We start from the raw sequence: 11,301 nt of genomic DNA on the forward strand, positions 1-11,301 counted from the left end.
GGGTCAAAATTATACATTTCTCTTTTATGCCAAAAATCATTAGGATATTAAGTAAAGATCATGTTCCATGAAGATATTTTTAAATTTCCTACCGTAAATATATCAAAACTTAATGTTTGATTAGTAATATGCATTGCTAAGAACTTCATTTGGACAACTTTAAAGATGATTTTCTCAATATTTAGATTTTTTTGCACCCTCAGATTCATATGATTCTATTATATGAATAGATTAAATAGATTTACATTTACCGTTAACAACACTTAAAAAATCTCCTTAATATAAAGTATTTTTTAAAGAAATTGTATTTTAATTTTTGTATTTTTTCTTTCTGTATTCTCTTGTTGGAGTTCTCTGGAATGCTGTATTTTTGTTGTAGTGGAATAAACATCTCCCTCCAGTCCATTAGGGGGCGGTAATGCCGATCTATAGGCGGCTTGTCAACCGCAAAAAGGCAGAAGAAGACATCTGAAGCACCGACTGGAAACAAACCGAGATTAGTAAAGGTTTATGGAACGTATTAAATCTGCGGAATTTTGCATTGTAAAAATGGAGCGTATTAAATTAGAGATCATGGATATGAATGAGGCAGAACCATGTAAAGTGAAAGATGAAGATACTGAGGAACAAAGAGGTTGGTGTCCATTCATGATGCTAATGTTTACTTATGATGAATATTAAACTAATACATGCCCAGAATTGATCCTTGGATAACAGAGAACTCGTCAGTCGGTATACTACTATAATATTCAAGTTTGATATTAAAATTAAAAAGCAGAGCCCGAACCATTACATTCAACTGCTGTACTTCAGATATAATAATCAATACTCAAACATTAAAATTTTACATAATGTAGTTTTAATCAAAATGTCATGACAGATTTATTCAAACATATGTAATTAACAGTTTGAGTAAATAAGGTCTAACTAATTAACTGTTAGTTATCTGTTAATGAACTGGATAACTTTCAAATGTAACATTACGTGACGTTTTCCGGTGGTTGAAACTGATTGAGCCATACATGAGAGCGGATACATTTGACTGTTACATTGTAACAAACGCGTTTTGTTACATGAGAGCGGATACATTTGACTGTTACACTGTAACAAACGCGTTTTGTTACATGAGAGCGGATACATTTGACTGTTACACTGTAACAAACGCGCGTTCTGATGTTCGGTTACATGAGAGCGGATACATTTGACTGTTACACTGTAACAAACGCGTTTTGTTACATGAGAGCGGATACATTTGACTGTTACACTGTAACAAACGCGTTTTGTTACATGAGAGCGGATACATTTGACTGTTACACTGTAACAAACGCGTTTTGTTACATGAGAGCGGATACATTTGACTGTTACACTGTAACAAACGCGCGTTCTGATGTTTGGTTACATGAGAGCGGATACATTTGACTGTTACATTGTAACAAACGCGCGTTCTGATGTTCGATTACATGAGAGCGGATACATTTGACTGTTACATTGTAACAAACGCGCGTTCTGATGTTCGATTACATGAGAGCGGATACATTTGACTGTTACATTGTAACAAACGCGCGTTCTGATGTTCGATTACATGAGAGCGGATACATTTGACTGTTACACTGTAACAAACACGCGTTGATGTTCGGTTACATGAGAGCGGATACATTTGACTGTTACACTGTAACAAACACGCGTTGATGTTCGGTTACATGAGAGCGGATACATTTGACTGTTACACTGTAACAAACAGCGCGTTCTGAGGTTTGTTCATGTTTATCGGTGCAGTGAACATCACCAGGGTTATTTCTTTCTTGTCTTGCATTCTCATATTTTAAACAAGTCTTTGAATATCTAAGAAACTTGTAATTCTACAAACATCGCCAAAGTTGCTGAAGTGTACAGTATAGCCTCCATTAGAAATGCGTGTATATCCGTCCATCTATTGGTCATATTCACTGTGTACTGTATGTAAAATTAGCCTTACCTGATCTTTGTTTGAGAAAGTATATTGGGGTTACAGTGTTTAGTTTTTATTTGTGTCTATTCTTCTTTATTTGTGAAAAATAAAATAGAAAGTTGATATTGAATTTTAAATTTATTTGTAAAAAAATTCAATTTTATTCCAAATAGACAGTAAAATAATTTACATTGTCTTGAAGTTGTATAGCAATTGTCCTTCAGATTTTTCTTTTCATTCTGTTTGACATTTGTCTCTTGAAATGAATTTGAACTATTTAATGTGTTCACTTTAGGCCTGATGGAGGTGAAAGAGGAACGTCAAGAACTAAATGATATAGAGGAAAACCATCAAGAACCTCACAATTTCATAAATGGAGAAAAATCCGTGGCTTCCTCACACACTGGCAAGAATTTCTCACAAAAAAAATCTTTAGTAAAAACTTCATTCACATGTGATCAGTGTGGAAAGAGTTTTATGCGTAAAGGAGTCCTGAACGATCACATGAGGATTCACACCGGAGAGAAGCCTTTCACGTGCCTTCAGTGTGGAAAGAGTTTCACTAATAAAGGAAACCTGAAGCTTCACATGGGAACTCATATGGGAGAGAAGCCTTACAGGTGCGATCATTGCGGAAAGAGTTTCATACGTCAAGGGTTTCTCAGTTATCACATGCGAATTCACACGGGAGAAAAACCTTATTTATGTGATCAGTGTGGAAGGAGATTCACGCGCAGACGACTCCTGAATGAACACATGCGAAGTCACACCGGAGAGAAGCCTTACATGTGCTCTCAGTGTGGAAAGGGTTTCTCACTTAGTGGAAACCTCAAGATTCACCTGAGAATCCACACCGGAGAGAAGCCGTTTAAATGTGATCGGTGCGGAAAGAACTTCATTCGTAAGCGACTCCTGAGCGATCACATGCGCAGTCACACTGGAGAGAAACCTCACGCGTGTGTGGAGTGTGGAAAGGGTTTCTCACTTAAAGAAAACCTTAAGTGCCACATGAGAATCCACACCGGAGAGAAACCTTACAGATGCGATGAGTGCGGAAAGAGCTTTAAATTGAAAGGAAAACTTAACCATCACTTACGAATTCACACCGGAGCGAAACCTTTCACGTGCAATCAGTGTGGGAAGAGTTACACGCAACCGGACAGCCTGACATATCATCTGCGCTCTCACGCTGGAATAAAGCCTTTTAAATGCGATCAGTGCGGTAAAGCGTTTATTCTGGCCTCACATCTGAAAAAGCACATGAAGGCTCATGCGAATGAGAGGCCTTACTTCTGTTCTGTTTGTGGAAAGACGTTTTCACGGCTGGACTGTTTTAAAATGCACCATAAAGTGCACACCGGCGTGAAAGCTCACGAGTGCTCTGAGTGCGGGAAGAGTTTCAGAAGAGCCGGAGACTTGAAGATTCACCACAGAACCCACACCGGAGAAAAACCCTACAAGTGCTCGCACTGCGACAAGAGTTTCAGTCAGTTAGGACAGCTGAACATACACGAGCGAGTTCACAGCGGAGAGAAACCGTACCAGTGCCCTTCATGTGAGAGGCGTTTCAGCTCATCACGCACTCGACTGGTTCATGTGAGAAAGCACTGTACAAAGTTGGCAAAGTGAGCAATTTGCTGTAACCCAAAGATGAAATTTTCACCTAATGCAGAAAAAGATGCAGTTTCATCTACGACGCATGCATTATCGCTACGATGGATTTCCGTCAGTTCATAAAGAAAGTCACTTGCTTCATTCCTGAATGAATCAGCTGTTCGAACGAATCAATTGAATGAATGATTCAGTGATAAAATCTGTGACTTGCCGCCACCTGCTGGCGGATTTAGTTACATTTTTAGGTATAATTTCAGTTATTTAAATCATTTCTGTATTCATAATTTTATATTTAAAACATTAATCACAAATTTAATTGCACTCATGCTACCTCTGAGCCACATTAAACGTCTGAAAATGTACCTACTAGCCTCTTTTGTGTTCTTCTGTGCCACCTCTGTAGTACAAATTAATTTATTAATACTAATGTCATATGATTGGGAACTTATTTGTCTTATTAAAGAAATATTAAATGATTTAAATTACTGAAATTATACTAATATTATTATAGTATTACTTCTACTATTTTCTTCCAACCCTAGCAATGGCCCCGATTTGTAATAACAAACTAGTGCATCAAAGTCAAAAAATAAAATGCTGTAAATTTGTCATCAGCAATGATTAGATGCACTGAAAAATATACAATCTAAAATAATTTAACACATGCTCTTTGATAGTAACACTTAAAATACCTTTAACAAGTAAGAATTTGAGTACAAGCCTCTTCAATTAGTACTCAATAAAGACATTGATGAATGAACGTGAATCAGTGAGTCGGTTGAGAAATGACTGTTGTTTTTTTATTAATTATGCAAGTGTGCAGCTTTCAATGCAGGTTAGGAGAAATCTTCTGGAACACTATATATTTTTAGTCCTAAACACCAAAAAAAAGCAGAAAATGAATCCATATTCATCCCCACATGAATCAACGAATCAACTCCAAACCAAGTTTTGGTTTGCAACAGATCAGGCTTACAGACACGTTTGGAATTCATATTCTTCATTTTAATAAAGTGACGGTCAGATACTTTAACACAAACAATTAAGAGCAAAGGTTGGAAGCCACTGACAGCAGACAAGAAAGACAAACTAATGCAAAAGAGAATTTAAGGACGTGACCGAACCAGGACTGTAACAGTGAGAATGATCAGGCTCTGCAAACACGTGACCATACAAACGATGCATTTGTATCCGAGATCCGGTTCAGTTTCAGGCTTGAATCTCCGTCCGGTGGAGTGAAGAGGAATTTAAAGGCACATTTTTAAACAGTTCCAGTTTGTAGTGTTGCTATAAACCAGGTTCAGTATACACAAACGACAACATATAATGCTTTCATTAAAACAGCAATCAACAGTTTTACAATAAAGCTGTAAGATAAAATGTTACAAAAACGTATCTAGAAGTAGATTTGTTCTCTGTGCTCACTGAAGAAGTCACTGCAGAAATGACTGTTGTTTTTTTATTAATTATGCAAGTGTGCAGCTTTCAATGCAGGTTAGGAGAAATCTTCTGGAACACTATATATTTTTAGTCCTAAACAGAAGCAAAAGCAGAAAATGAATCCACATTCATCCCCACATGAATCAACGAATCAACTCCAAACCAAGTTTTGGTTTGCAACAGATCAGGCTTACAGACACGTTTGGAATTCATATTCTTCATTTTAATAGTGACGGTCAGATACTTTAACACAAACAATTAAGAGCAAAGGTTGGAAGCCACTGACAGCAGACAAGAAAGACAAACTAATGCAAAAGAGAATTTAAGGACGTGACCGAACCAGGACTGTAACAGTGAGAATGATCAGGCTCTGCAAACACGTGACCATACAAACGATGCATTTGTATCCGAGATCCGGTTCAGTTTCAGGCTTGAATCTCCGTCCGGTGGAGTGAAGAGGAATTTAAAGGCACATTTTTAAACAGTTCCAGTTTGTAGTGTTGCTATAAACCAGGTTCAGTATACACAAACGACAACATATAATGCTTTCATTAAAACAGCAATCAACAGTTTTACAATAAAGCTGTAAGATAAAATGTTACAAAAACGTATCTAGAAGTAGATTTGTTCTCTGTGCTCACTGAAGAAGTCACTGCATGCTACTTTACTTTGCTGATGATTTTATACACAGTCAGAAGCACTAAAACTACACAGCTGACGTGTTTATTAAGTGACTTATTTACATGATTAATGTAACCTACTCAAGCATAAACTAGCACACATTCAAGCTTGATTGATTTTATAGTGTACTGAAATCACTTCAGTACTGAAGAGCTATGATTAACAAAATTACATTTCAAAGATGTTAGAAAGGTAAATACACTGATGTCTGTATAGTTTAAAGGTGACGACATATGAAAATCTGATTTTCCAGGTTGTAAGTTCTATAATCAGGTCTCCGGTGCATCTACCAACCAAGGAAACGTGAAAAAGATTAACCCAGTAACTTTGTTTTGGGAAGCCTTTTTCTGCAAGCGTCTGAGAAAACGAGCGCGTCTGATTTCGCTCCCTTGGTGACGTGGCAAAGGGATCTCATTATAATATTACCGCCCCTTAATCTGTAAGTTTACGCCCACGGCGCCGTTATTGTGTTTTCGCAAGCGACAACGGTGTACTAGTTCTAATGCCATGGCGAAAGTTTGAGCAAAACATGCTAACTGTTCAGTGGTTGGCTGCACAGACGAGCACAGAACACTATTTACAGTCCCAGCCTCAGAGGAGACAACAGAGCAGTGGATTTATTGATTTATTTACGTGAAAGGCTTCTCTCCGGAGTGGATTTTGGCGTGTTCCCTCAGAACCTCCTTCTGTTTGTAGCTCTTTCCGCACTGAGGGCAGGTGTAAGGTCTCTCTCGCGAGTGAATCCGTATGTGTCTCTTCAGCTCTCCTGAGCTCGGGAAGCTCTTTGCACATTGACGGCAGGTGAAAGGCCTCTCTCCGGTGTGAATCCGAACATGCCTCTTCAATCCTCCTGAGTTTGTGAAGCTCTTTTCGCACTGAGGACAGGTGAAAGGTCTCTCTCCGGTGTGGATCCTGAAGTGATCCTTAAGGCTTCCTTTGCAGGTGAAGCTCTTGGCGCACTGAGGACAGGTGTATGGTCTCTCACCTGTGTGGATCACCATGTGAACCTCCAGGTGTCCTTTACGAGTGAACCTCTTTCCGCACTGAGAGCAGGAGAACGAGCCTTTAGCGTCCGCTCTTTTTTGTGAAACATTCTTTTCAGTGTCTGAGGAACTAGACGACTTTTCCTGACTCTGGTGCTTCTCCTTCACCTCATTCAGTTCTTGACTTTCACCTTTCACTTCCGTCACGTCTAAAGTGAACATAGTGAACAACAAAAACAATGAGTACAACAAATATGACAGGCCAAAAAAAAATCTCAAATAGAGGGATATTTAATGTGCTGATGTAACTATAATATAATAACTAGGGGTGGCAATTTAACATGTTATTTTTTCCCAAATTAATTGCACCAAAATAACATGTTAAAGCATGTTAACATGCTCAGACCTGTATGTCATCTTTCATTGATGTAGTTGCTGATGAACATATCGTGTTACATTAAAAAGACAAGCCTTTTCTGCTCAATTTCTACAACAAAAATAGTTCCCGTCAAAGCCACAGCAGAACTGTTGAGCAACACACAGCAGTGTTTCGTTACTGAATCAATCCGTGGATTTGAACGAATCGAGTGAGTCAATGATTCAGTGAATCATTCATAAAGATAGTTGCTGAATTCGGAAACGCATACTAATATAATACTCTTACTACTTTAAGCATATCTTTCTCTGGCAGAAATAGTAAGAGTAGTGAGCTAGTACTCCGAATTGAGCAAGTCGCTTGCTTCGCTTCTGAATGAATCATCTGTTGGAACAAATCGGTTGAGTGAATGACTCAATGACTCACGTATTAAGACAGGCAGTTTTAGTTTCATATTTAGAGTTAACATTTTTTTCAATCACTTAATTCTCTAAAACAAATTATTTCATATTTCAATATTCAATAAAAACAAACCTATTAGTTATACAATGTTGAATCAAAATATTTCTTTCTAAAGCTACTTTTTGTAATGCATATTCAATGCTCTTTTCTCGTTTCACACAATTAAATGATCTTTTGAGGGGTAATTTCTCAGCCAACATTGATGTGTGATTAATTAGATTAATTAAACAGCTTGTTGTATAAATTAATTAGATATAAAAAAATCGACAACCCTAATAATAAATAGATTTGTCGTATTTTATGGCATTTTGGCTGTCAAGGCTTTGTTACTTTAATGCTCGTATTTTGTTATTAATGAAGAATTAATAATCAACTCCAACCTTTTTGTTCCTCCGTTTCTTCCTCTTTCTCGCTGCATGTTTCTGCATCACTCTCCTCTTTAACAAACTCCATCTTTACAGCAGATATTAGGAAGTCTCTGTCTTCGTCACGTTTAAGATGATAATATCAATAGGAAGAAAACCAATGGCATTTCACCTTATAAGTTACAATATTTACCCAGCAACACACCTCACATGAATCATTACACTTTACATCAGTCAATGATCTAATAATCGAGAGTAACAGTGTCGCTGGAATACTTTAGTAAAACATGACTCCATCTTTCATATCGTGTCATACACATTAAACGCACAATATTCGGCTCAGAAACACGAAGCTCCTCTGGCTCGATCCTCCGCAGCCCCGGCGCAGCCCTGATGGCGTCACGGGCCCCAAAAACACAAAAACGAGTTCCTCTGTGCTTTAACAGCGGCTGTCCAACTAAAACCCAGCACTGCCGCCACCATCTGTTAGAAGAAGCCTGGAGAGAGAAGACCATGCGTCTAGAAGACTGAGAGCAGATGATTCAGGGCACCGTCTTTAAATGTTAGGACAAATCATTCTTAAAATAAAGGAACATTCTTATAACATTCTTAATATCTGATAAACATTTTAGTGTCGAGAGGAAATGGTGTTCTCGGTTACTTGTATCCTCGCAGAACTTTCAGTAGCTCCAATATAACGCTCTCATAGCATTTTCAAAATGATACAATGTAATGTTGCTCTAACGTTCGCATAACGTTCTTGTGTGAGCTGAACGATACAGCAGCGAAAACGTGTCTCCTTTTTTCTGTTCTTTATTATGCATTTATTCGTGTACACATTAAGTGATTGGAGCACATCTGATCTCTGACCAGCCTGACATATCTGCAGTCTTTTTAACTTCAAACCATTGCTTCCGGAAAAAGTGAAACATGAAAAAGTGCATCTGCTGTTGTCTCTCACAGCAAAATCCAGCCACATATGTGTTTAGAGCTGGTGTTTGATCTGTGCAGATTTCTCTCCTGATTCACACCAGAACACTTTTTCACTGGAGGAAGCGTTATTATGGATTATGGACTCTATGGTATTTTAGTTAAAAACGTCTTTGATATACCAGTGTTGTAAGAGCACAGTCTACTATGTTAATTTAGCATATAAGGGTTTTTCTTTCTTCTCACTCCATCCAATAGGGGGCGGAAATGCACCGAAACCGCCGGAAATTATAGAGAAGAAGAAACGCGTTTCGGTTTCGCGCAGCTTGGATTGGAGATGGCTTTGGTTCTCCGAAAAGCGATGTAAAGCGATAAAGCGCTCCGTTTTAACGACGTGATAGTACTGGATTACCACAAACTCTGAGGTAAAAACTGTAGAGACGATGTAAGTTAGTAGATGTGTGCGAACTGGGATTCAGGACAATAAATGGCAATATTTCCATCTCCCTAAACGTGTCGTTTCCAAACAAGCAGGAAAAAAACGATTTAGGATCAGAGATCTGCGTGACATTACTGTGAAGATGGAGTTTGTTAAAGAGGAGAGTGATGCAGAGACACACAGAGAGAGAGAGGAAGAAACTGAGGAGCAGAGAGGTTGGTGATGTTTCTTAATTCTTCTTTAATGACTGCTGACGATTATTATCTGCTTTTCAATTCCATTCAGAGTTGGTTTAGAAACTAATGCTAGTAGAGAAGACTAGAGAGGGATGTAACGCGTCTGTCTCAGATCAGTGATTAAAAAGAGCATTTATGGCAATTCCAGGTCATTTATCATAGAAATATGTTTATTAACTGTTATGGCAGTTATAGCGCCTCCTATGGGTCAATCTCCATAAATCTTTGCATGCTTGTTAAGAATCATCTGACACATGTGCTCACCTAGTTTCGTAAAGTTTTGAGTTTTCGTTTAGAAGTTATGGGCTGTTTTGTGCATATTTGGCCACGCCCCTTTTCTAAATGACCGCGTTATAGCTCCCCAAAAGGGGTCAAATTAAACTTTTTTTTTTTGCTAATTGTTGATCTAGAGAGGCCGGAGAATTGTGCTGCAGTGGTTTTATTGAGGTTGAGTAAAAAACCTTGGACTTGTTCGCAAAAGTAGGATTTTAATATAATTGAGAATATTTAATGAACGATTTGATTGACGCCATTGGTTCTTGAGGCAAAGTTGCTCAGTATGAGGAGCTCTATCAAATGATATGAATATTGTGTGGATGTGTGAAACAAGGCATAAATCTCGTTGGCGCCACCTTGTGGCCGATTTCCTTCAAAATTGTTACAGACCTCTAGGGCTATGAGTCGAACGTGCCCACCAAGTTTAGTTTCGATCAGCCTCCTTTAACCTTGTCTAATGGTGCGTTCAAGTCATGTCGGATAGATCATATTTACGAGTTGAGCGCAAATTTATTAAAAGAAGGTACACCGCCATCTTGTGCCGACTAAACTGATTTGAACGCACCTGACGTCGTAATTACGACTTGTCAACTCGTAAGTACGAACGTCCCAGGAGGACTTGAACGCAGCATAATAGGTGCTCAAACTTCATTGGCCGATGGCGGCCATGTTTTTTGACATACGCAAATGTCCTCATAGACTCTTGTGGCTCATTGGACAAAGACACAGCATACCAAGTCGATCGGACTGAACATTTATATATTTTTTCCCTCTTATAGCACCACCAAGTGGTCAAGCTCTGCATTTTTTTTTTTATTTGACCAAAGATTGAGCTCTTACGGAAGTGTACCAAATTTGATGTAGATATCTCATTCTGTTCAAGAGTTATAGGCGTTTTAGTAAAAGTGGCTCCGCCTCTTTCAAACGTTTTGGTGCCACTTTGTGACGGTGAGACGAAAATTCAACTTTTTTTTTTGATAATTGTAATTATAATTATTGATATTCACTGTCCAGAGAATATTTCTGCACTGGCTTGGTTTTGATCGGGCGAAAAACCTAGGACTAGTTCGCAAAAGTAAAAATGGCGGGAAAATTAGCATACCGGAAATGAAATCTTGTTTGATTTTTTTTTTTTTTTTTTGAGCCAAGGATTCCAATGATATAAGACACTTGGGTCTACGACAAACTGCTGTGGCAGCTCTTAAGGCCTTACAGTATGGTATGCACGGCGGAAAAAAAAAAATCCTGACAAATACAATAGGGTTTCAGCGCTACGCTCTTGAACCCCTAATTACAAGTTGCAAAATACTGAACTAAAACATAAGGCATTTGGGTCCATAATTTCTGAAAAAATGCATAGTTTTTAGTAAGGGATCAAACCTTTGCAAATGCTTTAAGACCCTCGAAATGCACCTCATTTATTTATTATTTACAGTTATTTTTAATGAGATATAACAAAAAAAATTTTTTTAAAGTTACATATTTAAAAATGGACTATTAGACTGAAAGTGAAAGTTTATGCAAGTTTAACTTTTTTTTTTTTTTTTTTTT

The 11,301-nt window shown here is 38.0% G+C and overlaps 1 protein-coding gene across 1 annotated transcript in view; it reads left to right on the top strand.

Moving 5' to 3' along the window:
- The first annotated feature begins 489 nt into the window (after positions 1-489).
- Positions 490-11,301, top strand: part of LOC107722297 (uncharacterized) — a 28,509-nt gene continuing 17,697 nt past the window's right edge. Inside the window, 3 exon segments of the mRNA XM_074560117.1 lie at positions 490-634; positions 2,244-3,587; positions 9,250-9,453. Of these exon segments, the coding sequence (XP_074416218.1) occupies positions 511-634; positions 2,244-3,587; positions 9,250-9,453 (1,672 nt within the window). The 5' untranslated portion in view covers positions 490-510.

This window comes from Sinocyclocheilus rhinocerous, unplaced genomic scaffold (genome assembly GCF_001515625.1).
Source record: "Sinocyclocheilus rhinocerous isolate Xijiao unplaced genomic scaffold, SAMN03320098_v1.1 scaffold4319, whole genome shotgun sequence".
Taxonomy (NCBI): Eukaryota; Metazoa; Chordata; class Actinopteri; order Cypriniformes; family Cyprinidae; genus Sinocyclocheilus; species Sinocyclocheilus rhinocerous.